The sequence below is a fragment of the Ptychodera flava genome, chromosome 5, assembly GCF_041260155.1.
Source record: "Ptychodera flava strain L36383 chromosome 5, AS_Pfla_20210202, whole genome shotgun sequence".
Taxonomy (NCBI): Eukaryota; Metazoa; Hemichordata; class Enteropneusta; family Ptychoderidae; genus Ptychodera; species Ptychodera flava.
This window is the reverse complement of record NC_091932.1, coordinates 44,709,254-44,736,451: the sequence shown is the minus strand read 5'-3', so window position 1 is coordinate 44,736,451 and position 27,198 is coordinate 44,709,254. Positions and strand designations below refer to the sequence as shown.

Here is a 27,198-nt window from a genome sequence, read left to right as displayed (position 1 = left end):
GAAGCTGAAAGCAGATATGAATTCACATTAAACTATATTACCAAGTCAATCATTCACCCTTATTTTTAGTTTATTTATTATCGCCATTTTACTAGTGTTTATATTATTTTACCATGGCAACACAACAAGTTAATGTTCTGTCAAAGATACGGTAAGTCATTTCCAATGACAATCTAATTTGCAGCTTTTAATGTGTAGTTTATTGATCATATTTGATTATTAACATATTATTGTAATGAAGGGGACTTTGTCTGGTCTACTTGATTTGATGACCATCATGCTGCCATAGAAACACTTTTTATAAATTTTGGTTCAAAAATTGTCACTAGATCTTCTGTGTTTTGTCCTGAAAGGTCAAAGGTCAAAGCAAGATAAACAGAACAAGCAACAGATCTGTGTTAACAATTGACTGTACAGTAATTCAAATACCTTAAAACTTTGGACAAATATTGACACAAATTAAATTGCAATATCATGATAATTATACAGAGAAGCTTTTTGATTAACTATTATCATAGTTTTTTAGTTTTAATGTCATTTTACCATGGCAACACAATAATTACAAATTTTTGCCGTAAGTAGAACTTTCCATTGTTTATAACATCCCAGCTTTTAGGTGTGTTGTTGAGTGCACTTGCTATTGTTGTATCACTATATACTACTTTCTGAATATGGTTAATTTAGTGAAAGCCATGTTACCATAGCAACACATTTGTAGAATTTGGTTCAAAAATTCTCATCTTTGTATATCTGCTCTATTTGTTCAGCAACATCAAAAATTCTTTCAAAATTCATTTAAAATAATGCAAGCCCATTGTTCCACAAGCTAAATTATTGATTCTACCAATGATAAATAATGGAAAAATAGTCTTTGGTGAAAAATTATGTTTCTGCTATTATGCCATTGATATTAAAAGTCAATCTCTTTCTCATAATAAATTTAAGAATAATATTACTGGCATTTACCATTATTTTTATGAAATACTTATAACGTTCTCATTTCACTGCAGTTTTTTGCCATTCTGTTATCTTTTTATTTAAGAACATGTTGCCATGGCAATACCTTTTGCAATATTAGTTCATCATACTAGTATATTCTTTTATCAATGCCCTGAAAGGTCAAAGGTCATAGATGAAGGCAGGATAAGTATAAAGAATGAAAACCTGCAGTATTTCCTATACCTTGAAACTGAGAAAAGTTATTGATACAAATTGCATCAAAAAGTAAATCTTGTGACCGAAATGTGTAATGTATTTATGATTGATGTTAGATTAATTCTAATGCCTATCACCATGGTGACTAAACAATTGCCCACTTATAATGGTTCATTCTAAAGATTTCAGTTACACCACAGTTTTTTTGTGCTCTATTAATTTTATTTGTTTATATCATGTCATGGTTTTGAACAGTTGGGGAAATGCTCTGAATTCTTTGATGGAAAAAGGTTTGTTGCCATGGCAGCACGTTTGTAGATATTAGTTCAAAAATTCTTATTTGTTCTTATATCTTCATTGGTTCACTCTGAGTGAAATCTGAGTGAAAGATACACATGTTTATCAGCAAGTACATTGTTTCATCACATCAGGGCCTGAAAAATTTAATTTTTATCCACTTGTCCCCGGACAAGTAGCCTCTATTTTTCTACTTGTCCGTAGCAGAAACTCACTTGCCCTGAAAATTTTCAAAAAAAAAAATGATTCTGCTCTTACCCAGATTGTGGGATCTCTCCTACAATGGTTTGTGACAAATTGGTGGTATTTACAGTTTATAATTGTAAAAAAAGTACATTACCATAATGAAAATTATTTAATATGCTTTCGTTGTTTATGGGAATTCTTTCCAGTTACTGCATTAAGATGTGTTTAACAAAAAATAAATACCAGTAAGATGTTTCATCACACTTATGACTACAAAAGTAGGAGTGATTGAAGACAATAGTCTAATAAAGCAGACATTTAACATGTTTTTTTCACTACTTCTGTAAAGTTCCCTTAATTTTTATAATTGCCCAAATGATTGACACTTTTTCATTGAAATTGCAAAAATAAGATAGGTTGAAAACACTAAATATCTGAGAGGAACTCCTTTCTCTTCATATTAGCAATAACAACTTGCCATACCACGGCTTTGACAAGCTAGGTGGCTTTTTTTAAGGTCCGCTACAATTAAGATAGGGGGTCTTGACCATATAAAGAATGCAGCATGGTGACCTACACAAGCTTGCTGCGTACGATCGAAGAGTGGCATGAGACTCATTCTGGAGAAATTTCTGACTGCAAAATACTACTTTGAAAGACAGGGATATAGTGCTTCATCAAAATTTGGAGTTACTGATATTTTTAGGTAAAGTTGTGAGCTTCCATCACATCACATAGTGCCGTTTGATGCTCCGTGCAGTGTGGCTAAAATTTCATTCTCTGTACACACTGTGTACTACTATAGCTAGCAGGTTAGTTGGGTAGAGACAGAGTAACGTTACCGTATTTGTCAATAAAGTTTGCTTCACTGTTTCACAGTCCAAATTATTTGGTGAAAAGTTAGTTGTTCTATTTAAAATGATCTATGCTTCCGCTTCAAACATCATTGTCTGGTTATTATCTCGTTACATTTTACATGTAAAATAAGTGGAGAAGTACGTGGCCCGGCATTTACACCAGGTCAAGTGGCTAGTGGACGCACATCAACTTGCCTATACCATGAATTGCAAACTGTAACAGAGTAACTGATTGTTCTTCAGTGTTTCCGTTGAGACGAAAAAAATAAGCTCCGATTTGAGTGCGTCCGAGTGACCCATGTCTTGTACTTTGGGGGACATTGTTTCTAATCTTTGCGTCAAAGACGAAAGAACGCACTCTTGACAAACCACTGAGTTGACTCTAAACTTTCTGCCCGCGGGCAAGTGAGGGCTAGCGTTACACTAGTCCGTATTAGAAATAAGTCTGTCCCGGGCATCGGGCAAGCGTAATTTTCAGGCCCTGCATCAGCAAATTGATTGATGGTTACATGTAATAACAAAATACAGTTATGTTTGTTATTAAAAATATATTGCTACAATTATGCAATGCTAGTCTTAAAAACAGAACCTTTAGACTGTATATTCTATCTTTCCAAAAAGTTAGTAATATTGTTTCTATATACCGATATTGTTTACTCATTTCGCACTGTCAGACTATGCGTAATGCCATCAACAAATTTATCCAAATGCTCTTGACCAGTACCATAGAAAAATGTCTTGCATTAATAATACATATTGTTGAACAATAAATAAATTCATATTTCTAGTCTGATTCAAATTCCTTACTTTTGAATGACAGTTGTATTTGCTGTTTTCAACTACAGCAGGAGTAATACCTACTGGTACCAGTGTTGCCAGTTACCTTGAAATGATTTCTTTTAGCAGATAAATGTTGCTTCAAATGTAAATATATTAACTTTTTTATCCCCAATGATTCCTTTTTTCCCTGTTACAGAACAGTTTCAAGTAATATGATGGTGTCAGACTGCGTTTTTGAAGCTGGATATTATATGGAATGGCTGAATTACTTTATGTAAGTAAAATGCAAATTTTATTTTCAACAGACTGACAATATATAGCTTGCAGGAGAAGAACTTCTCATTTTATGCAGTGATGCACTTGAAATCAGTGTCTTCTCAAACTGGAATTGGTCATGTGAACTTATTTCTTGTCAATATTATCTGCTGTTAACAAACATTGATATCCTTTTTATCATATTCTTGTATTCTTGATATAACTTGGATTTTGTCAGTGGTGTGTACCGGTATATCTATAGCTATCAGACCTTATGTTTTGAGGCGAGCGATCGCTCCGCTCACCTACCGCTCGTGCAAATCAAATTCCGCGAGAGCGATTAGCCGCTCGCGCCACGGCTGGGACCCAAGTTTTTGAGACCAAAGGCACACGTTGTATCCAAAATGTAACATACTCTAATCTCCTCCGATCGACACGCGAAGCACAGTGTAGCGAATAAAATTATGCTTTCAATATTCAGTTCACTTCACTTCAGTATGAATTACGTTCTCGGCAAGCAGATTCTAGCAATGGAATGGATCGATTTAGGTGCAACAATGTGATACAGTATTACAATAGTACTCGTCTAGTGATAGCGTATCGGCGGCGGGCCTAACACTTCAATATAGCACCACTAATGGCACTATGGTTTGGAATTTACATGTACACAAATGTACAAAGTACAGCCCTTCACATTCTCAAACCAACTCCGTTTTTTGGCTGCCATATTCTTTCGAAGAGTTCAAAACACAACAGTTATCCTGCCGCAGCAAGATTTCATAGGAAAAATATGCGTGACAAACGAGGATCATATTGCTTACGCTATCGAGATCGAATGTGGAGAAAATGTCTACGACATGATGACTGGGACTACACGTCGCAACTATCGGAAACAAATGCATGATCTCTATTTCAACAGTGTAGCCTGAGCGACTGCTAGGTCTCTTGGTCCTTTGAAAGCTCAAAATAATTAAATTGACTCTGAAAAGTTGGACAGATACCCTATACTTCTGAAAAAAAGATCATATTTTCATTCTACCGTAAAACTTTGAAATACGTAAATTTTTTGCGACATTTTTGCGTACAGCATAGGAGTTCTGTGTGACTGTCGTAAAATGGTACCTGTTGAAACAATTGGCAGCCCTCGGCCCTCTTCGCCTTCGAGTGTACACACCGCGGATCGTGTACCTCGACGTGGCTGTTATGATAAATTCGTTTTGTTTTGTGAAATGTAAACTTGTGATCACTTCTATATATCGCGGTAACAATCGGCCAAGTTAACTTTGGTTGAAGACCAACGAGCATGCAGGATGTTTCAGCGGGTCGCAAACGCAAACAAATGAAACATAACTTGACTGTGGACTGCTGGTAGCACGATTCAGTGTAAAATCTAGTTCTGTACGCGTACTCGGCGTAGTTCAAACTATGGAGGTAAAAAAATACCTCCATGTTCAAAACCAAACATGTTTGATGACAGCACTGTTGTCTTGGTAGGTTTTTGTCTTAATGCCAATATATCTAATTTTTTATAACTTCATCTATTTGTCCATGAATACAACAGAGGCCACATTTCTGCATATTTATTGTTCGAAAAATGTTGAAAGTTAGCCAATATGCTAGGACATTTGGGTGGGAGAACACTGCTTATCCTGTTCCATCTATCAAAATACATAATCCATACACAGTACTACAGATTTCCCATAATACATCATGATTAAACGTAGATTCCCCTGTGAAGTCTACCATGTCTCCCATGTGTAGATAAATTCTTGGACTAGTTGTAAAAATTCTGAGTACTTTTAAAGACATAAAGGAATAAGAAAATTGTGCTTGATTGAGAGAGGAGATAGCATTTTTGTAAATTTTCCACTGATTGTGTCCTCAGCCAAACAGAATAAAGTGATGGAAAGTAGGGAGACTAGTTGCACCTGTTTTATGAAACAAAAGGATATTGAGTTTTTTCCAAATAGAAAAGACGAAAGAAATTTACATGCTAACTTTTTCAGAGAATGACCCGTTCAGTTGGTCATAACTTGCCTTCCAAGTTTGTAGTACCTGCAGAATGTGACTTTTATCGTTATTTAACAGTTTCTTTGAAATTTATACTACAATATTTCAATGTACTTTTAATAAATATAATTAATCAATTATCTTGAGTCTGCATATTATTGCTTTTATGCAGAACTGAAAAAGTTATAAGAAAATTAACGTCGTTGGTACAATCAAACAGGATCGTGGGTAATTTATTGTACTGTGCCGTATTTTCTCCCTTCTCTATTACATAACAATAAGAAAGACAGCTAGTGCATATTGTTTTCGTAATAAATTTTATTCATGCACTCTCCATACTGTTTTCAGGGGACCTGTTCAGTCACTCTTCTAATTTAAGCAGTGCCATAATCAAATCACAAGAGATGACACAATTTTTTGTTTTACTCGCCTGACTATTTTCAGGGGAGCTGCTAAATCACTCGCCTACCACTCGCCTGGATAGTTTCAGGAGAGTGAATTTTAGCTCTCCTGCCATTTTCAAAAAATAAGCCCTGATCTATCTGGTAAAAGTGAAGATGTGTGAATATTACTTCTAATCCAAGGCATTTTGTCACATTTTTACTTGATGCCTTGATAAAGGAGTTTTACACAATTTTGGGGGAAGTACAAAAAACAGACATAAATATCATACGACAACCTCTGCATATGATTAATTCCTATAACAGCTAGATGAGTATTTAAAGGGACAAAGTCGGCCATTTTTCATGAAGTTTGTTTGATACGGGACACTATGTGTAGTGTTTGACATGTAGATGCTAAATGAATGGATGACCATGCATATATTCGATCCCGGTTTTAAACACGATAAATAAAACCATCGCAAGAAATAATAAATGGTCATGACCATCAATTCGGCTGTTCACCGCTATGAGCATCCGCGTGTGAAAAAAACACACAGTGCACATGATGCATATAATTATATGGCTCCAGATCGATAACACAGTGTTCGGGATTCCCCTACCATCGATGCTGTAAGCTGAATTAAGTTACATCAATTTGACAGTCAGCTTTGCATGTACAGAACTTGACAACCAATCCTGTTCTTCAATATACTGTTCTTTGCTGCAAAAGAGAACATTTTTCAAAAAGGCATTTCAAATGCCTGCAAGCTGCAACGACAGTACCTATTCTCAGTCTCTCTCACTGTGACCTATTGCCTAGGAATTGTTTTCATTTCATTTGTACATGTACCTCCATGCAGGTTTGCCCATGGACTGCGGGTATACAGAGTAAAATGAAAGTCTAGAATAAACTTCACCAGACTGTCCCGGTGATCGTATGATTGAATCAATATACTTTGGCGACTGATGCGTACATCTTGGAGTGAACGCCAGTATACTGCATGCTGTCTATGCCCGGTTCTCTAATCATGAGTGCTTGAATACGCAGTACGATACTGTTTCAATATGGCAAGACATACCGGTACATGCATGTACTTCTACTATTTTCCTATCACATCTAAATGAAACCGGTGAGAAAAAGAGCTTTGCCCACAAGAAATCTGATTCACTCCCGGGTATATGTTTCAACCTGGGCTTCGTCCATACAAAATTGTTTTGCAGTAGTTACTAAGCTCTGCATGGCAGGGCTGTGTATTACTAGCTGTGGGTCCATAGCTGTGGTGTTTTCAGACGGGATTCCTGCCTTTTACGGGCTGGTTTTGACTTTTACGATTTAACCCCGCCACCACAGCTATGGGATATTGAATAGACTAGCGTCCATGTTCCGCCGCAAGCACCCTTTGCGCAAGTTTGTTCGACGATATTTCGAAAAATTTCCATCCAAATTACAAATTGCCAACACTCATCGACAGCTTGGTTATTAGGGACTCACCAGACCAGAAATCCGCTCAAAATTCACTGAAATATCGCCTTTTTTCTAGGTTTGCCCGACATGACTACACGGAGACCGCCATTTTGCTAGCGTAAAACTGTTGGTCGAGGATCCCTGCAGCACGTCACTACAGTGACGTAGGCGGTGACCTCTCAACTTCTAAACACAAACTGAGAGATTCATCGTGTGATATCGATGACCATCGTTCGTCTTATGGACATTGCCAGTCTCACAAAACTGAAATCAAACTTTTACTTGGGGGGAAAAAGTTCAGTCCTAGGATCTGTGATTATTCGTGTGCTGGCCATAATCTCTCACTTTGTGTTTTGAAGTTGAGAGGTCACCGCCTACGTCACTGTAGTGACGTGCTGCAGGGATCCTCGACCAACAGTTTTACGCTAGCAAAATGGCGGTCTCCGTGTAGTCATGTCGGGCAAACCTAGAAAAAAGGCGATATTTCAGTGAATTTTGAGCGGATTTCTGGTCTGGTGAGTCCCTAATAACCAAGCTGTCGATGAGTGTTGGCAATTTGTAATTTGGATGGAAAATTTTTCGAAATATCGTCGAACAAACTTGCGCAAAGGGTGCTTGCGGCGGAACATGGACACTAGTCTATTCAATATCCCAATTAAAATCGTAAAAGTCAAAACCAGCCCGTAAAAGGCAAGAATCCCGTCTGAAAACACCACAGCTATGGACCCACAGCTAGTGTATTACCAGCTATAGGCTTCCAGTAGCTTAGTTGGGTGCATGTCTAGGAGAATCAGTCTTCTGGTTTCAGCTGTACTGGCGAACACAAAATTGTACAGATAAAGGTCCAAACAATATGTAAATTTGTGTTCATAGCATTAATTTTACAGTATTCACAGCAATTAAGGCCAATTTCCTGTAAGTGGCTGTTTGTGTTTGTTGGCGGTCTTGACTTCGGGCAAACCACTATCAGTCGGTGCAGCAAAAGCTGCAATGACTGCCATGTGACGCAAGTGACTGCCGGTGGAAGACAAGGGTGACTGCTGTCATTTGAAGTCACCGTCATTGCCATCCTTGTACTCACTTGTGATTCAAAATACCGATCAACTGTAACAATAGTAACAAGAGGCACATAGAAATCCCCCATTCAATAACATTTGCACAGATTTTGTTTGTCAAGAGGTAACAAACAATCATGAGCAGTATCAATCAATAGTACTCGGTGATGTCACGCCTCTGGGTGCGATGTTTCAAAGTTCAACAAGTAATCATCTGGATCATGTCATGTTTGAAAAAAAAACACTATGGCAGAAAAATGCCCCAAAATAAAAGTCTGCGAAGACGTAGGTTTATCACGATTTGCTCACCATAAAATGCAAAGAAAATGTATGACTCTGTAACTGTTTCACTATCAGTATCACCGTAGCAATCTTACATGGTTTTAGTTTTATCATAGAACCATTGGGTCTATGGTTTTATTTCTGTTTCACAGTCCCTGTCATTCGATAGTTAAAGTAACAAGAAAATGCCCTTTTAATTTTCACTATTTAACTGTAATTTGTTTTTGCGTGTGCTCATCGTTATGCATTGTGCTGAAGTTTGTATGAGGGTTACAGGCCGTTCACGCACTCTTCCAAATGATGATGTGAAGTAGAGTGCGCAGTAATTCTTATGTGATGGGGTTCAAAAATGGTGGTTAATTCAAATCGCATGGACACCAAGACCAGGGCTGTCAATGTTTTTCAGAATAGAAGGGTACAAGTGAAAGAACAGGAGGGTACAGCCTTGTGCGAGCGAAGCGGAGCAAGGCGTGCGCCCGCGGGGGGAGGCCAGGAGGGGGGTGTCCCCCTCCTGAAGCTTTCTAATTATTCATCTTCAATTGGTGGCCTGTGGTGGCACTTTGAGGGCAATTTACCGTCAAGTTTATTATAACTGAAGTATCAAAAGTAACATGAAATTGGATCTTGTGAAATAAATTATGAAAGACAAACAGAAATATTACAGAGTTTATATGTTTATTGATACACCAGGTAATTATTATTTGCATACAAAGTCTGTTGAATTACAACCTGCTTAATAAAGATCATAATCTGAACCATAATCAGAATCACTGGAGTACTCATCTGAGAAAGGCTTGTACGGCAGTACCAGCTGACATTAATACCTCAATATTGTGTGATTCTCAGGCTGATGAAACAGTAGCTTCAGAAACTACATCTGCAAAAACAATTTTTCAGATGTAACCTTAGAAACTACACCTTCAGAAACTATTTCTTAAGATACATTATATTACCATGCCCTGCGCGTCGCATTTTGATTGGTCGAGCTGAACCACGTGACTGACCACAAATACACAGTAATGGTTTGTTTACATGCCCGTGAATATGAATAATAAGATTAACAACTCAAAGTATCGTAACTTTACAGCTGAAACGTAAATCATAATCAATCACAAAATAAAATGGAGCACTTGTAGGTCAAGTTGAGATACTTTTTTCTGAAAACATCTCCGGATTTGCCAATTTTTTACAGCGCGCGTGACAGTGTGTTGCGATTGGTTCAGTTTCTGGGGCCCAGTTGCCGTCGCGTCCTGAAATTTTCGGAAATTTTGACGGTTTTCTTGGGTTCACTATTAATATAATGGAAATAACAGACTCCGCTCTGACCATTAACGTTTATTTGTGGGCCCGGGCTTGAGGAAAGTCAAATTAACGGGCGAGGCAAGCCTCGCCCGTTAATTTTTGCCTTTCCTCTCGCCCTTGCCCACAAATAAACGTTAATGGTCAGCGCGTCGTCTGTTATTTTCTATAACATCTGCAGAAAGTAATTCAATAATTGTAATACATTCCCATTCAAAAACAGCTAATCGTATTAGAATTAACAAAAATCTTTTCCCCACTGCAAAACTGATGTCATAATGTCATGACAAAAATTCCGATTTGCGTCTGGTTGATACTGCTGTAATTTTATTTTGTCTGTTTGAAGACCTCTCCCCAGAGTTACCGGCTATGTCAGAGCTGGCACTTTAACTTCAGAATATTTTAATTGTCCAGCTGGTGTACGACAGGGGTGTGTTCTTAGCCCTTTATTGTTCAGCCTATTCATCGAAGAATTAAACTCCATGTTTATGGAGTCAGGTCAAATGGGCATTCAGTTAACTCAAGATATTTTCGATCTTTTCTCCTTACTGTATGCAGATGATATTGTAATTTTTTCTGATTCTGTACGAAACTTACAGTTCTTAATTGACATTCTTCATAAATATTGTATCAAATGGCGCATGAAAGTTAACTTGGAAAAGACAAAAATTGTTATTTTTCGCAAAGGTGGCCATAAAGCTCGTTGGGAAAAATGGCACTTTGGGAATACAGAAATCGATATTGTATCGTATTACAAATATCTTGGTCTTCTACTCTCTACACGTAACACCTGGTCTAAAGCTGTACATACATTAGCCAACCAAGCTAACAAGGCACTGAATTTATTGTCAGTGGCCAGGTGGAAACTGGAATACATTTCATTTGAATGTCATTTTAAGTTATTTGATGCTATGATCTTACCAATTCTTTGTTATGGATCAGATATTTGGGGATTTCAATTTTACGACATCATTGAAAAAGTTCAACGAGCATGGTGCAAAAAGCTATTGGGTGTACCTAATAGTACAGCAAATGAAGCTGTAGTTGGAGAGTGTGGGCGTTTGCCAGTCTTTTTTCACACCTTAAAACGATGTATCCGTTACTGGGTAAAACTCACTGAAATGCCACAAGGGAGACTCCCTAGGCAAGCGTATTTAATGCTGTGCAATCTTGACCGTTTAGGTCGACATACATGGGCAACATCTGTCAAGCATATTCTTTTCTATTTTCGTATGAATTTGGCCGTGTATGGATATCGCAAGAGATAGGTGACAAACAGTTGTTCTTTTTAACATTTGAAACACGAATTGCAGATATTTTGAAACAGCAATGGAAAGGTTACTGTTCATCAAAAAGCAAACTACGTACTTATTCACAGTTCAAGTCTCTCCTTGAACCTGAAATGTATCTTTATTCAAATTGTACACGAAATGTTAGACAGGTCTTTGCTTGCTTTCGATGTTCTGTTCTTCCTCTCGCGATAGAGGAAGGAAGGCATCAGAACATAGATGTTTCAGCAAGGCATTGTAAGGTATGCTGTGGCAAATATGTAGAAGATGAGTATCATTTTCTACTTGTGTGTCCTGTATATGCGAATTTGAGAAAGCAATATTTTCCACGAGAAGATATTAATCATCCTCACTTCCAAATGTTTTTGAGAATTATGAGTGAAAAGGATCCATCAATGATCTTATCACTATGTAACTTTGTATATAAAGCTTTCAAACTCAGAGAATCAGTTTTGAAAAATACTGAAATGCCATAGTTTAGTTTTCAGTACGATTCTTCAGTACTATGAACTGATTTTCTTTTTCCTTTTTTCACGAGAGACTAGTGTATTTACTGTACTGTATTGTATGACTTAACACTGTATGTATACTTCTCACCTGTATTCTTTGTTTTCACCCTTGCTTATGGGCTGGAGGCCTTGAAAAGCAATAAACGTGCACATATGTGTGCACCTGAACTGAACTGAACTGACATGAATTTCCAGTGTGAAAATTTACAAAATGTAATGGGGTAAATATGAGACCATTACCAGAGACAATTTGAGTAGACGCTACGTCATACAAACAATTACATACTCAAGTTTACATCCGCTAATGAAATTGCGTGGCTTCGTTGTCTGTCTGCCTCTCAGTCGACAAGATTGAGAATATGTTGATTTATTTACGTAGTAAATCCTTGCATGTAAAAGTTAACGATCAAATCTTTTCTCCTAATGACTATCTATTCTGATATCCCTCACAGTAGTCAGAGTTTTGTCGAAACCCACACCGGCCAAGTGGGTAGGCTCCATGCATGATATATCCATATTCAAACATGGTTTACCGCCGTATACGTACGTGCAAGATACTGCGAAAGTATATAGTCAAGCCTAGCTAAATTTTGTGATTGCCCTAAACATAAAAAATGTTGGTCTTGGTAAATGATTTTGAAGGATCGGAATACCGATATTTGCTTTTGAGGAAAGATTTCGGATGTCGGAAAATATTTATCAAACTTCATTACTCGGGCCTTCGAAACAACCACAGTACACAGCATGTACTTACTGTAAGAATACATTTCATAGAACGGCGGCTTGGTGCAAACAAATTCAGTAGCAGTCAAAACTCACTAAAAATTATGTCAATCCCACAAAGTTTTTTTTGCGCTGAGTAAACGGTTCTTACTCATTGTAAAGAGTGTTCACGATCTGCAAACGGGAAAACAAATCAAAAATTCCAGTCGCTAAATACACGTAATGCTATGACACTTTGCTTAGACGCGGCGTGAAATCTACATTGCATGCCATACCATTGATGGATTGAACCCCCGATCACTGAAATTCCTCAGGAAAATAAAATGATTTACAAATATTGACATTACTTTTATCTCCAAAGCTAGTGTAAGCCTCTCGGGGTCTTATTTTGGACCCATAAATCCAACGTGGCTGTTGTTCTTTTCGTAGCCATATCGATCGTGTAGGTCCAAAAACCAATCAGAACACGTAAAGCTTTTTGACAGTACCGATTTAAACCAATCAGAAATCGGCTACCAACGAGCCTTAGGGGCTGCGCCTCTGTAGCACAGCGCAGCCAACGGTAGAATTGGGACAGGAAAGAATTCATAACGTGTGTAAAGATCATTATTGCAGGCCTTGAATAGGGAAAACAGGCAGCGGCATGACCTGTGTCAGACGGCGATTTGCCGCCGGTGACCGCTATAATGACAGCCCTGCAAGACAAACATTGAACATTGCCATAAAGAGCAAGAAGGCAGTTTTTTATATCCTTGAAGCCATCTATGGTCACTATTTGGGTTGGCTATTGATTTGAACGCGGATTTTTGCCGTCGAAAAATGTGTAGAAATTGGCCGACTTTCTCCCTTTAAAGATATGCTACATGTCATCTTGCAGCATTCTGGAAACTGCTTTGTAATTTTCACATGTACATGTACTTGAAACAACCTACTGCCTTGCAACATAAAAGATAAAGAAGTCATGGTAGGTTTTGTTAGACTAGCGGTAATGTGCCCAGCTATGAAATATTATAATTCTATGCCATTAAAGGAAATCCTGTGTACAAGATACTGTTACAGTATCTTTATCTTAGGGTCTGAAAAAATATTGTTTTAGATCTGATCAAGATATTGCTTCTTAAGCCAAAATGGTGCACGTATTTAAGCAATAAAGCACACCCAGATATGGGATACCACGAGATTTTGACCATTTCACGGGGAACGTCATAAAAGGACTTTCCTCAAGCTGAGAGCTAGTGCGCATGCCAGCCGTGGTATATCGCCAATATACCACGGTTCTTTTCGCGTCTCGACCAATCAGATTGCTGTATTTGCACCATCAATATACTGGTATGATATAATTGTAATTATACCACTCTATGCTATGGTAATAATTATACTGACCAGCTGAACTTGGAGTTGCTCTACCACCAACCATCTTCTCCATGGACTCTAAATCACTTCCCTTGCCACTGCCATCACTATATGACCCACTTTGTTCCTCTTTACTACCAGGCAGTGTCGATGTACCACCAGACATCACAGACGACACTGGACCACTACTACTAGACAACTCTTTACTACCAGCAGTAACTGAACCACTCAGTTCCTTTTTACCAATGGACATCACTTTACTACCATCAGTTTTGTCCTTGCGACCAGTAAGACGTTTGAAGAACTTGCCAAAAATACCACTGGAATCTCTCTTCCCTGTGGATTGACAAAAAAAATTGCCAGTGGTGAGTAAACTTTTTTTGTGACTACTAGAATCCCACCACAATGAGTTGAGATTCAAGTGTTTTACAAGATTTTTCAACATCTGTCTAGCTCATATCAGACAGAAGTTCCCAACACAGTACAAAGCATTCAATCTCAGCTGATTGGTGTGTACGAATAGTTTTCTTATGTTCCTCCAATACATGCAAAATTCTGTTTTTATCATTACCTGTAGAAAAATATAGTTTAAAGTCATCCACATCAAAAGTGTAAGTTTTATTCTCACAGTTGTACCTTTTATAACATAATAATAATAAATATTAAAATAACCACATTAATTAACATAAGTCTGTTGGTCTACTTCAATATAATTTCATTTGTGAGGAATTCATAAAAGCTCACTTTGAAATGACTCGTCCGATTGTGACATCCTATTCATCAATAAATATGAATGCCACAAGCATGAAGACAATTAAGTAATGACCAAAGAGCTCTCGTTCCGTGAATGTATACCCTTTATGTTCATTCATTCCATAGGAGGGAGTGTGAGAACAAAGTGATCCCACACTTTCTTTGGTGTTCTGCCACCAAATTATCATCCTATTCATCAATTAATATGTCCCTTCTACTCCCATGATATGGATGAATGATCTATTTTCCTTCCTCAATCCAACTATGATCTATTATCATAATAAATTCCTTTAAAATAAATACTCAGAAATGTTTCCTCCCATATGCTATGAAAGACAGTGTTCATGACTATATCGGTCCAAAAATACAGGTGTTTACCTTGGGCTTTGCTAAATCATGGTTAAAACTTAACTTGCACAACAATGTTTATTATCACGGGAAGTTGACTACAATGTTTTCTCTATCCTCATTGATATGACAATCTATACATTGCAAACATCATATAAAGTAGCGGTAAACTTTTGTTACCTGTCTGATGCTCTGTTGCTGTGGTGACAGCTTCTGTCGTTATTCCATGTCCCTCCATGCCAGTCATTTCAGGTTGTGTTGGTGTGGCTGTCTCCATCTCACTTCCATCCCTGCCAGTCATCTCAGGTTGTGTTGATGTGGCTGTCTCCATCTCACTTCCATCCCTGCCTATCATCTTAGGTTGTGTTAAGGTGGCTGTTTCCATCTCACTTCCCTCTTCGGCAGTCATCTTAGGTTGTGTTGATATGGCCACTTCCATCTCACTTCCATCACTGCCAGTCATCTCAGGTTGTGTTGATGTGGTTGTCAACTCCATCCCACTTCCCTCCGTACTGGTCATCTTAGGTTGCGATACTTCTTCTTTCTCAATCTCAGTGATTTTAGGTTTGGTGTACTCATTATCTGCTGAAATATCAGTCACTTCTAGAAAGGAACAATATAATTCTATCAATAGCAGAGAGTTAATTTAAAATTGTAAATGAGACAGTTCTCATCGGACATTTTGGTCTACCAAATGAAAACACAATGGCTCTCATGAAACCACTGTTGTTAACCATGTGAGAGTTGGAAACTGTCACAGAAATTGAAATATTAAGTCTTTTTATGACTGTTATTGAGCTGGATAATTTTTTTTGTGATGTCCCAGATATCAATTTTATTGCCAGTTGATTATCTGTTCAAGTCATTTTGGACTCATATTATCCTCACAGTGAAAACTTAAGTTCAGCATCGAGCAAAATTACTCTTTGTTGACAACAAAATATCAAAAGTATAATTAACTCAGTCACACTACAATGTTCACAAGCTTTAAGGGCTGGCTGTTCAGAATTTTGTGACTTGGAAATTCATTTTGAACAGACCACCTCTTAAATGTGGACCACCAAAATATATTGTGTTCATTTATATGGAGCACCATTCTAAAATTTAAATTTCAAGCCCCAAGCAGATACAATTCATCACAGGATTGTTTTTGCATCTTATTAGTCTTGATAGCTTCCATTCTGACATGTTAGCTGTCATGCTTACATTTGCATGACTTAAACATGAACGAGTCGAAGTACAAAACTGTGAGAGTGTCAAGTGAAAACTTTGATTTCATCACAGACAAAAATAAATGAAACACTCATGATAGCTTTTGTGAAAAGTGATAATTGGCCCGTTCATCTCTATGAAGACTGGAAATCCTTTCTATTCTTTGAGCTGATGTCAATGCAATTATGTCCTCATGAAAATTGATGTACTGTGTTAGCTGTTACCTTGTGCACATTGAAAGGGTATTTCTTGGCAAACAATCCATGATGAAATATATTAAACAGGGCATGAGATTTAAAAAGTGCTGGTGAGCTGAAAATCACTCTCCTAAAATTATCTGCGGGAGTGTTACGAGAGTGATAAAACTACTCCCCTGAAATGCATAGGGAGAGTGAAGCAAATAAAAAGAATTATGAAATTATTAATTGTGTCTTGTGCATTCTACTTGAGAATATCTATTTTTAGTTTTTTTTCTGATTTTTGTTTTTGTTATATTTGTTTGTTATAAGAACTTAAGGTAAGTATTATTATAGTAAGAACCAGTATCGGCAATACAGTCCTGATCACTGGACAAGTCAAAAAATACAGACAACTTACTGTGCTATGATATAACACTATCGATGTAGCACTCTGTAATTAACATTAAATATAACCACCTCTGAGCTAATTACAATCTACGATGACAATTTTCTGTTGACAAAATAATTTTTTCGTTTTATCTCTTCAGAAGTTTTACATACTCAGTTTTGCTTCACAATTTTCTCTTGTTGCACTCCTCTCAAGAACGGGCAGATCGTCCATGTAGCCGACACGAACACGAAGTGTCTGTTACCGGCTACCAAAAACTATGAAAAATAGTAAAGAATGAGCTACAAAATCACTATCAGTTTTAAGTTGCAGGTAGAATAAGTCTGTGCCTTTGTAAAAAATAATATAAAAATAGTAGAAAGTGAAGAACCAGCTGAAAGTTAGTTGAGGAGACCTTGACCGCATATCATTTGCATCTCATTGTCGGCTACATGGACTGTGTGCCCAAGAAGTCTACTTTTGAAGTTCGATATCGCGATGCTCTTTTGTTTGCAAGGCTGGTTTTCGCCCGAGTGCTCATGGGTTGAATGAAAATAACAATGGCGGCGGATATACGAACGCTTCCCTCGCATAGAGAGAGATAATAAGGCTTTGCTTAAGTTTATAAGCGCGGCTGAGCACATCGTGTACCTAGGCGAAGTGGGTGTGCTCGAAAACGAAGATTAGTGCAAGTTTTGGATTCAAAATCGGCTGTTTTCGGCAGAGAAATTGCGCGCCGTATTTCCGAGGAGGTTTTCATAGTTCGCTTATGAGGGCGGCGATCGTGCATCAACGTCTTCAAATATTTCTCCAAACTGCATAGTCAATTCTTGTCGAAATCTCTGTGCTCTTAATTCATCGAGAACACGGTTCTTCCTAATTATGCAGTCAGCCAAACACTTTTCAAGAAAATGAGTACGAACAAATGAGGGAGGATCGCAAAATTCGTGTTGAATGAATTGCCTGTATGATCTATGGGAGCGCCCGCTCCGGACAGATGCCAGGCTTACGTTCAATATAGTCGTGGTTGCGTACTCTGTACAGACATCGCATATAAAGCAACACAATTGATGAGTTTTACTAGCCACGGCCACGGCTAATCCCTTGTAGGGACTGGGTAGAGTTGACTTTTCAGATCCTCAGATTCAGATCCTCAGATCCTCAGATTCAGATCCTCAGATCTCAGACTTCAGATCCTATAACTTCAGATGCAGATTCGAATTTACAAGCCTTTTACAATACCCGTATTAACAGTATGATTGCAATATTTAAAATAATAATTTGAATATGACATGTACAAGGCAGTTATGAAAACAAAAAAAGTCTACATAAACGTTTTCGCTCAACAAGTTTCAACGAACACGGGTCTACAATTACAGATTAGCTAACTTGCTTCTTCCGACCCCTGAATTCTGATTTAGCCCGGGGTCACTGGCCTCCAACATGGATTAGTTATATTCCCTCGCCATAAATATTACGAACGATGGTAAAATACGGACTGTCGATAGCCAGCATTTACATGATCGTCGCGGTCTTGATCGTTCGATCGCGCGCGGGTGTGTTATCTCTATGAGGGAACGTTCACGTGATGACATAACAAGTGGAATCATTGCGCACCCTGTCTTCGACAGATGACGTTCTGATTCTGAGATCGAAGTTTTTAAGTTCAAGATTCAAAATAGAAATAAAATAATTTCTAAACCTTTCCAAATGTAAATTATATTTTATTTATCAGTATATTACATTAAACTTTGAAAATTGTGAAATTTTAATTATGAATCTGCGTTTGAAGTTATAGGATCTGAGGTCTGAGATCTGAGGATCTGAATCTGAGGATCTGAGGATCTGAATCTGAGGATCTGAAAAGTCAACTCTACCGTAGGGACTGTGTGTTTTCGGAACGCGAATGCATATACATGTAACATGATGTATAGCAAAGCTTAGCCCTGCGTACGATGCTGTGTGTTCCGCTACAGCTAATCGCTGTGGTGAGCGGGGCGATTAGCTGTAGCGGAACACACAGCATCGTACGCAGGGCTAAGCAAAGCTTAGAAATAGAAGACACGGTATGGGCACACGTGTACGCATGGCCTTTGTTTCTCTTGTTCATATGTTTGCTACAATTTCATTAATTTTTACAAAAAAGAAGCTGAAGTCTGCAGGCTGTAGCCTGTCATTCCGATGATGAACACGTGCTCAGACGCCAGTATTTTTGCAGTGCATTCATCCTGTGAACATGTCGCAGTCCTATCCAAGTTGCCACGCGAGCGGAAAATCGTTCGCGTGGATTTTGATTTGCGCGAGCGCTAGGCGAGCGGAGCGATCGCTCGCCTCAAATCTCATGCCCTGATTAAATAAATCAAACTGTTTTCAAAGCCACTCTGAGTTTAATGAATATTTTGAAGGGATTGACAGACATTTATGATGAATTTGAAGAAAGACAATGAGATTTAATTTTTTAGTAACATACATGTACAGATACATTAAAAAGTCCATACAGAGTTCTCCCTAGAATTTCTGAGAGCATAAGAGCTAATTTGCATAACAATTGAATTATTATGTTAAACTCATCCCACTATGTTTAATTGCACTGAGGAGAACACTGATCCAAATTGCAGCATAGACAGATGAGGAAGCCCCTCTACTGTCTATGATTGCACTGGGTAGGACCAAGGGAGAAGGGGGGCACATACATTTAATTTCTTGCCAATACTGTATGTATATGTGCTGCTCAATAGAGTGGGTTTACAGCGATTTGGTCTAAAATAGAGGTATTAATTCCACTGTAAACCAGGGTCTAAGTGGGGTTGATTAAATTTCAGTGGCAATTAGTGAATACAAGAATGAGTAACCGTCTGTTCCAATCTTGCTTAATGCCATGACTGGCTCCTAGCTGCACTCAATGAAAATAAGTATTTGAATGATAATCAGTGTGCATTTCAAGCCAATTTGACACTCCACTGAGGAAAAAATATTCTCTTTTATTCAAGAAAAGTTTAAATATTGCATTTATAGGTGAAAAGACATAATTTACTCCTGGAAATGTCAAGAAACTCCTGATTGACATGAAACTTGAGAGAAGGAAGAAATGGCAATACTGATTTTTAATTTTCAGAATTAAAATCTCCTGAATTGTCTATTCTGATTGTATTTATGATTGCACTTCTTACATAAAATAAACAAGCAAACAAACAAACAAACAAACAAATAAATATTCAGGTTAGTTTAACTCACCGATGTCATCCATTTCAGAGATGACAATTGTTTCACCAAGTTGTCTCTCTTCAGAAAGTTTCTTTGGCAGTTCAATATCAGATTGTGCACCAGATACTTGTTCTAGTTGTGTCCTCAGTCCAGTTATTGCTTTGTCTTTTCCTTTGAGCTGAGCTGTTAGTGTATTGATTTCACTGAGCTGTGTAGCAACTACTTTTTTCAGCATTTTGATATTTCTGCATATATTCATCACATTGAGCTGTTTGTGTATTGATTTCACTACGCTGTGTAGCAACTACTTTTTCAGCATTTTGATATTTCTGCATATATTCATCACATTGCATTTTGAATTGTGATTTTTCATTCAGTGCATCAGTTAACCTGCCTTGCAGTATTGACTTCTCTGTGAAAGCCCTGGCAAGCTGGCTTTGTAAAGACTGAACTTTGGACTTTCCCAGTGCCAAGTATCTGATGTCAGATTCTGTGAGTTGATATTTGCTTGGTTTTATTGGCAGTAAACTTCTAGCCTGTAAACTTAGTGATGAATAGGCTGCTGTGATGGACAGAGTTGGGTCACCATGTTGTGTAAGTTTTTCCTCTAAACCTGTAATACAAGATATACCGGTAGGTAACATAAAAACTACTTTTCCATTACATCAACTTGAAAAACTAATGAACTGTCTATTTCACCATAGACTCTGCAAAATATAGGATTTCTATATCCAGTTAATTTGAAGAGAGTTCAGAGAACACCTACAAGCTTACATACAGTTCATAACAACACATCCTGCGCAAGAAAGAAAACAATACTACCGGTATTATGTGATGATGAATTGGTGATTATAATTCATGATGATCTGCTGCTAGCTGCTGAACAGTAGTTCAAGATGACAATATTGTTATTAACATTTTCTATTTGTTTCTTGGACAATGGTATACATGTACATGTACCGGTACTTTGAATGATGATGACTATTGGACCTGTTATGATATCTATTTGCTCTAATTTATCTTTTCTCAGGCGACTCTTCTATACCGGTATATCAAGGGGTTAATTATCATTGAATGTTGTTCATGCCATATCTCATGCTGCCCTTGATGCAAATATAATATATTTCGTGTTGGTTTATATAGATGAAGTAACTCACAGAGGTATGGAGGGGCCTGTCCATTTGTCGCTTTATATGTAATAAGTAGTAACTTGTATTTAATCCGCTCAGATATTGGAAGCCAATGGAGATTTTGTAAAATTCCTGTTATATGATCGTATTTTCTGTTTTTAGGGATCAAGCGAGCAGCAGTAGTTTGTACTCGTTGACGTTTTCTGACACTATTAATGGGAATGCCATACAGTAAACTGTTCCGATGTAACAAATGCATGACCAATATCCTCAGTGAGATATTTTCTTATTTTGCTAATGTTTCTTATGTGAAAATACGTTGATTTGCAGACATAAACAATGTTACTTTGAGTTTGAGTTTCTATTAATAAAGAGATAATATAACACGAAAGAAGTGAAGACTATGTTTAACCTTTTGAGTGCCAAAGTTAATTTTTGTTGCCGTTTAAACAATATAAAGCCAACAGTTTCTTTCAGATGTAGACGATTTTTTTCTGATTTTTCCCAAAATTTTTGGTCAAAAGTGCCCGTGAAAATTTATGTAAATTACAGAAAAATTCATAAAAGTTTGGTAAAATGTTGCCCTGATATTTAGGGGAGGAAAATAGCAGTGCTCAAAGGGTGCTCATTGTCATAACCACTTGAATCATATTGCTTGCTATCACACTTTCCATTTAATGTTCACCAGTCTCAGTGGATGATTAAAATGGTTTCGAGTTTGGAATCAACCTCAAACAGCAACAACTTTGACTTTTCTGTTTATGATAATTTCTCCTGTAAAACATTCAAAGTTATTAGATATTTATAAGTTCTAGCTGAGCTAATTCAAAACAGTACTGATGTTATACATGTGTATGGACAATGTTTCTTGTGAATAATTGCAGGATTAGAGAGGTCATCATTGGTCTGTGGGTATATCAGGTATATGACCTGTGACCTCAAGTGAGTCTACCACTGTAATGCTGCATGGCTATAAGGCCAAAGTATACTAGTATGAAAGTCCTGATGTAACTGTAGGATGTTTATATAGTTTGTATGGCAGTTTGTCAGAGGAGTTGATATCTAAACTATACATTATCTGATTAAGGTGATTTGAGTTCTTAGGAGCTAGCTAGGTCAAAGGTTTGAACTCTTGTATAATGTTTAGGCTAATAAAGGCAATTTTGAATACTCACTTTGTTCAAGGTTGGTCTGGGATGGTTCAACAATTGGATCACTTTCTTGCTGTGACAAACTCGGTTTTTCATCCTGACAAACAAATGAGAGAAAGTTAATGCAAAACGCTGAATCTGGCACACTCAGTCTGATTAAGTTTACCATAATAATCTCTTAAAATTGGCATTTTCCCATGATCACTCTGGAATTTTCCATTTATGTTTTAATAGCATAACACCATGTTGAAATGTATGCTATCATGTATACTGCTGATAGGTATATACTATGACTGCTGTAGAATAATTTGTTCAATGCAAATGTAATATGAAGGCACAGCTGTGATTAAATGTTCTTGTTACCTCAAATTCCTTCATATTAGCATGTACATCTGCAAAATGTATTTTACAACTGAATGATAAAAGCTCATTGAAGATACAGTGGTTTGCTTTGAAGCATTGGCATTAGACAAACTAGACATATTGTCTAAATCGAGGTGTTACCAACACTGTCTGGTGCAATTAACAGCTAAGCTTAGAGGATGAGGCAATCATAAAGGGTTGACTAGCAGAAGGTCAGACGTAGTCTAAATAACACCACAGCTCATATTTCAAGCACTGTCCAAGTCTTATCACTTGCTTTCAGGTGTAGCTGTTTTAACAACATCTGACCTGCTGGAAGACAATGTTTCAACTTTGGCAGAGCTGATTTCTCTGTGATCGACTGGAATTACTGTTCAGCTTATAATTACACCTGACAGTGTTGGCAACACCTCAATTTAGACAATACATGTATGTCTACTTCGCGTAATGCCAATGCTTAAAAGCACACCACTGTAATCCTAATTGATTTGGGTGCCTTGAAGAAGAAATGCCATTATGCCACAGTACTGCACTGTCACCATATGAGCTAAGCAACAGTGAGAGACATTGGAGAGATTAATACACATCTTGTGTACCAATGTGCTGTACCGACCACTAGAGGGTATTTCTATTATATTTATGAATGTGTTTCTGATCTTTTGATTCAGAAATGGTTTTGGACTTAGTCTGAGCACCTTCAGCAAGAGTCATTGAATGAACATTGAAGGCTTAGGACCATGTATTGTTAAGATGAACACTCAGCCATGATAATTAAAGTGATGCTTACAACTGTCAAATCTTGTACAGTAATTTAGCTTAACACTGCAATTGTTTCAACAGGTCAGCACTATAATAGCACAAAATATTTTATTTGTGTACAGTTCATTGAAGTTCCAAGACAGGATATTCTTTCTTTTACCTCTGAATCCAAGTTACAATGACCACCATTGTCTTCTGTTTCATCATGGAATGTAACTGGCTGAACTCCTCCACCATCACCTGAAAGGAAGAAAATTTAGTCACAGGCAGTGAACAAAAGACCTGTTTGGTCCATGGCACTTTTACAAACAAGTTCCTTGTCATTACTTCTTTATCTCTGAAAACAAATAATTATGAGATTACTGAGTTGTTTTTTCTTTCATGGATATTAAGACTAATGTTATCCTTTTTAGGACATTTGTTTATATGATACACACGCGCTTTGTTAAACTGATATTTCTCAGTTTGTCTGTTACTAGTGTTAGCAAAATGTGTCATAAATGGTTCATCAGATTGGAATTCTTGTACCAGTGTACATACTGTATGGTGGTGGCAAAAACAAACGAGTAATTGATGGGCTGGTCTTGCTTAATTAATGCTCATTTGCATTAATGAATCTTCAAAGACTTTACAAACATTGCAGAAACTAACATTGACTACACAAAAATATGACACTAGCAAATGATATTAAGCGGTTCAGTTAAGCTAATAATCTCCATATTTCATACACATATTAAGTGAACTTGTTGTGTATTAATTATGGTGACCTCACAAAGCTTTTTGGAACTTGACACTAAAATATGATAAACATAGGGCCAATGTCCCTGAAGCTACTAATAGACATGGATGGTATAGAAGATGTACATACCATAATACCAGATAAACCAAGTGCAGAGGTCCTTTGGCAATATTTGTATGGCAGACGAATTGTTTCAGTATGGTTCATACTTACAGACCCCTATATACAGATAAGAACTGGCAAAAATTGCCCTCCAAATAAAAAATGACATATTTCCTAACTATATTAAATTGTTTCACTAAGGTCATACTATGTACCAAATATCAAAGCTGTCTGACCAGCGGTTTTGAAAAAACAAGCAACCTAACAGCCAATAAAGCTCTGCTGTAGAGAATAACTGAGTGACGCATGTGTGGATGAAGAAGGTGACTTTTCTTTGCTAATTCATTTCAGGATGGCCGGACCAAAAAGGGGCAAAAATAGCTGCAGAAATACCAAACGAACGATTCTATCATTACTTCAATATATGACATTAAGATTAAGCATAGGAACCTGTATACCAAATATCAAAGCAATCAGACAAGTAATTTTTGAGAAACAAATGTTTCACCAAAAATGGCAAAAATTGTCCAAAAATACAAAATTGTAGATTTCATCATGATTTGAATACATGATATTTTAATCATCCCTATAAATCTGTATACCAAATATCAAAGCGATAAGACAAGTGGTTTTGCGAAAAAAAAATTTTGACCAAAAATGACAAAAATTGTCTTAAAAATATAAATTTGCATATTTCTGCACAATTTGAAGAAATCTGATATGGGTCATCCCTAGGGACCTATACCCCAAATATCAAAGCTGTCAGACAAGCGGTTTTGATGAAATAAATTTTTGACCAAAAATGACAAAAAAATTCCTTAAAAATACAAATTTGCATATTTCATCACAATTTGAACAAATCTAAGTTGGGTCATCCCTAGGGAACTGTATACCAAATATCAAAGCTACATACATACATACATACATACATACATACATACAGACTGATGCCGGATGCTGGACAGATACCCATCCCAATAGCTTCTATAGACAATAGTCTATAGTAGCTAAAATTCTATTCACTGAAAGGCATATGACAAGTTAAAGTCAAATGATTGCCAATTTGCATATTTGACACATTTTGCAAAATTTTATTTTTCCAAGGAATGGCTACACAAATGTTTGTGAAGTTTGTTTTATTGATGCTAAAACTGATCCAGTATGGGTATTTTACCATAGATAGTGAAAGTGCCAATTAACTTAACTTCTTACTTTTCTGTTATGCAAATGTGTGTACAGTTGCAAACTATTGGTAGCGATATTTGATCATATCATTAATGTGCACATGTATGATGTACCGGTAGGTCGATGTTCTTATACCAACTTCAAATGAAATCTGTTGAGACATGTCTGAGCTATGGCCCCTGACATGAAAAAATTGTAACAAAATGGCCACCAGGCAGCCATATTGCATCACACTGTGATATCATTTGACATGCATATGTACCGGTATGACATAGGTCAATGTCCGTTTACCAACTTTGAATAAAATCAGTTTGGATGCTTCTGAGTTATGGCTCTGGGACATGAAAAATTGTAACAAATTGGCCAACAGGCAACCATATTAGATCACATTGTGATATCAATTGATATGCATATGTATGACATAGGTCAATGTCCGTTTACCAACTTTGAATAAAATCAGTTGAGATGCTTCTTAGTTATAACTGTAGGTTGAAAAAATGAATCACTCTAGGCATCTCTAAGAAAGCCGCGTGAAGGGACAGACACACAAACGCACACACACGTGCACGGACATGACCAAAATATAAGTCCCCCTGGACATGCATTGTTCGTGGGGACCAATAAAAAGACCACAAACATTTTTGTGAGATTTTAAAAGCAATAACATAAAATCAAAATGAAGGAACAGGCACATTTCAAAAACAAACAGCCAGTGTGATGATTTAAGTGAGCACAATTTAGAACAACTTACGGTTGATGAAGAAAAGTTCTATTTCTTCAAACTTTGCCATGTCATACATAGCTTTCAACTGCAGTGTTATTCCAACTTTGGCAGCTATCTCTCTCATTTCATCTGTTATCAGCAGTGGTTCTAGTGCTTTGGCAAGATTTCTGGATCTACAGGTCTGCTTTAACCTGTAGAGATAATAAAGTGTTAAAATCTTCAGCAGGATTCCCAGGGATTCTGCTGTTACTGTATTTGGATCCAGACCAATTTTCTCCTTGCAGACTTTCTTTACTTCATTGCAGCTGTCTTCATCTGCCAGCACAGCTTGCACTCTGCGTTTCAGTCCATGTTGACATTCACTCCATGCAGTCTCCACCTCATGATCATTCTGTTGCAGTTGTACAGAGACAGCTTGGGTTTGTTCTTCTGGTTCTCTGAGACGTTTTTGAAGCATCTCCTCATCCAAGGCTACTTTAACCAGGCAATCTGATGTATGATAATAAAGATGGCCGAAACAATCAGAAAACACAGTGTGGTTGATAAATTACCACCGTGACGATAAATTGAAGTTGCCCTTTGCTTATTTGTTTCTCATTTGTGTCCTGAATTAAATGTTGCGAGTATGCATAATTTGTAATGATTACCAATGCTAGGAATTCCTCAGTTTAAACCACTGTTAAATTGTCCTAAACATGTAATATATAACTTTGAATCTACAATGTTATGGTCTGATGATGGATATGTTTGATTTTTCTTACCTGAAGCATTTGGAAAGGATAAAAGAAATGATGTCATGGAAACAGTCTGCAAAACATGTCCATGATTGACAATATCATACCTGTGATCATTAAGTGTGTGTGTTCATTTGATGTACGGTACATGTAGTGTGTGCCAGAAATCAAGTTACACATTGAATTACCAACATTAACATCGATCAACTGCTGCAAATTTATTAAGACAATGGCAATGCTACCGTACTGGTATGTGTTCACTGTCCTAAAATTGTAGAATTTCTACAACATTAAAAGGTAACTGCTTGATCAAGTGTGCCTGGAACTTT

At 37.2% G+C, this 27,198-nt stretch overlaps 2 protein-coding genes across 2 annotated transcripts in view; both read right to left on the bottom strand.

The window, feature by feature from the left end:
• LOC139134074 (tripartite motif-containing protein 3-like) overlaps positions 1 to 20,204 on the bottom strand; it is a 26,226-nt gene extending 6,022 nt beyond the window's left edge. Inside the window, exons 1-3 of the mRNA XM_070700975.1 lie at positions 20,013 to 20,204; positions 15,180 to 15,602; positions 13,929 to 14,234 (exon numbers count right to left, since the gene is read on the bottom strand). Coding sequence (XP_070557076.1) covers positions 13,929 to 14,234; positions 15,180 to 15,602; positions 20,013 to 20,025 — 742 coding nt within the window. The 5' untranslated portion in view covers positions 20,026 to 20,204. The remainder of the gene's footprint in view (positions 1 to 13,928; positions 14,235 to 15,179; positions 15,603 to 20,012) is intronic.
• The window catches only part of LOC139134075 (uncharacterized), a 22,964-nt gene continuing 15,948 nt past the window's right edge, over positions 20,183 to 27,198 (bottom strand). The window contains exons 3-6 of the mRNA XM_070700977.1: positions 26,163 to 26,624; positions 23,546 to 23,625; positions 22,288 to 22,360; positions 20,183 to 20,595 (exon numbers count right to left, since the gene is read on the bottom strand). Coding sequence (XP_070557078.1) covers positions 20,183 to 20,595; positions 22,288 to 22,360; positions 23,546 to 23,625; positions 26,163 to 26,624 — 1,028 coding nt within the window. The remainder of the gene's footprint in view (positions 20,596 to 22,287; positions 22,361 to 23,545; positions 23,626 to 26,162; positions 26,625 to 27,198) is intronic.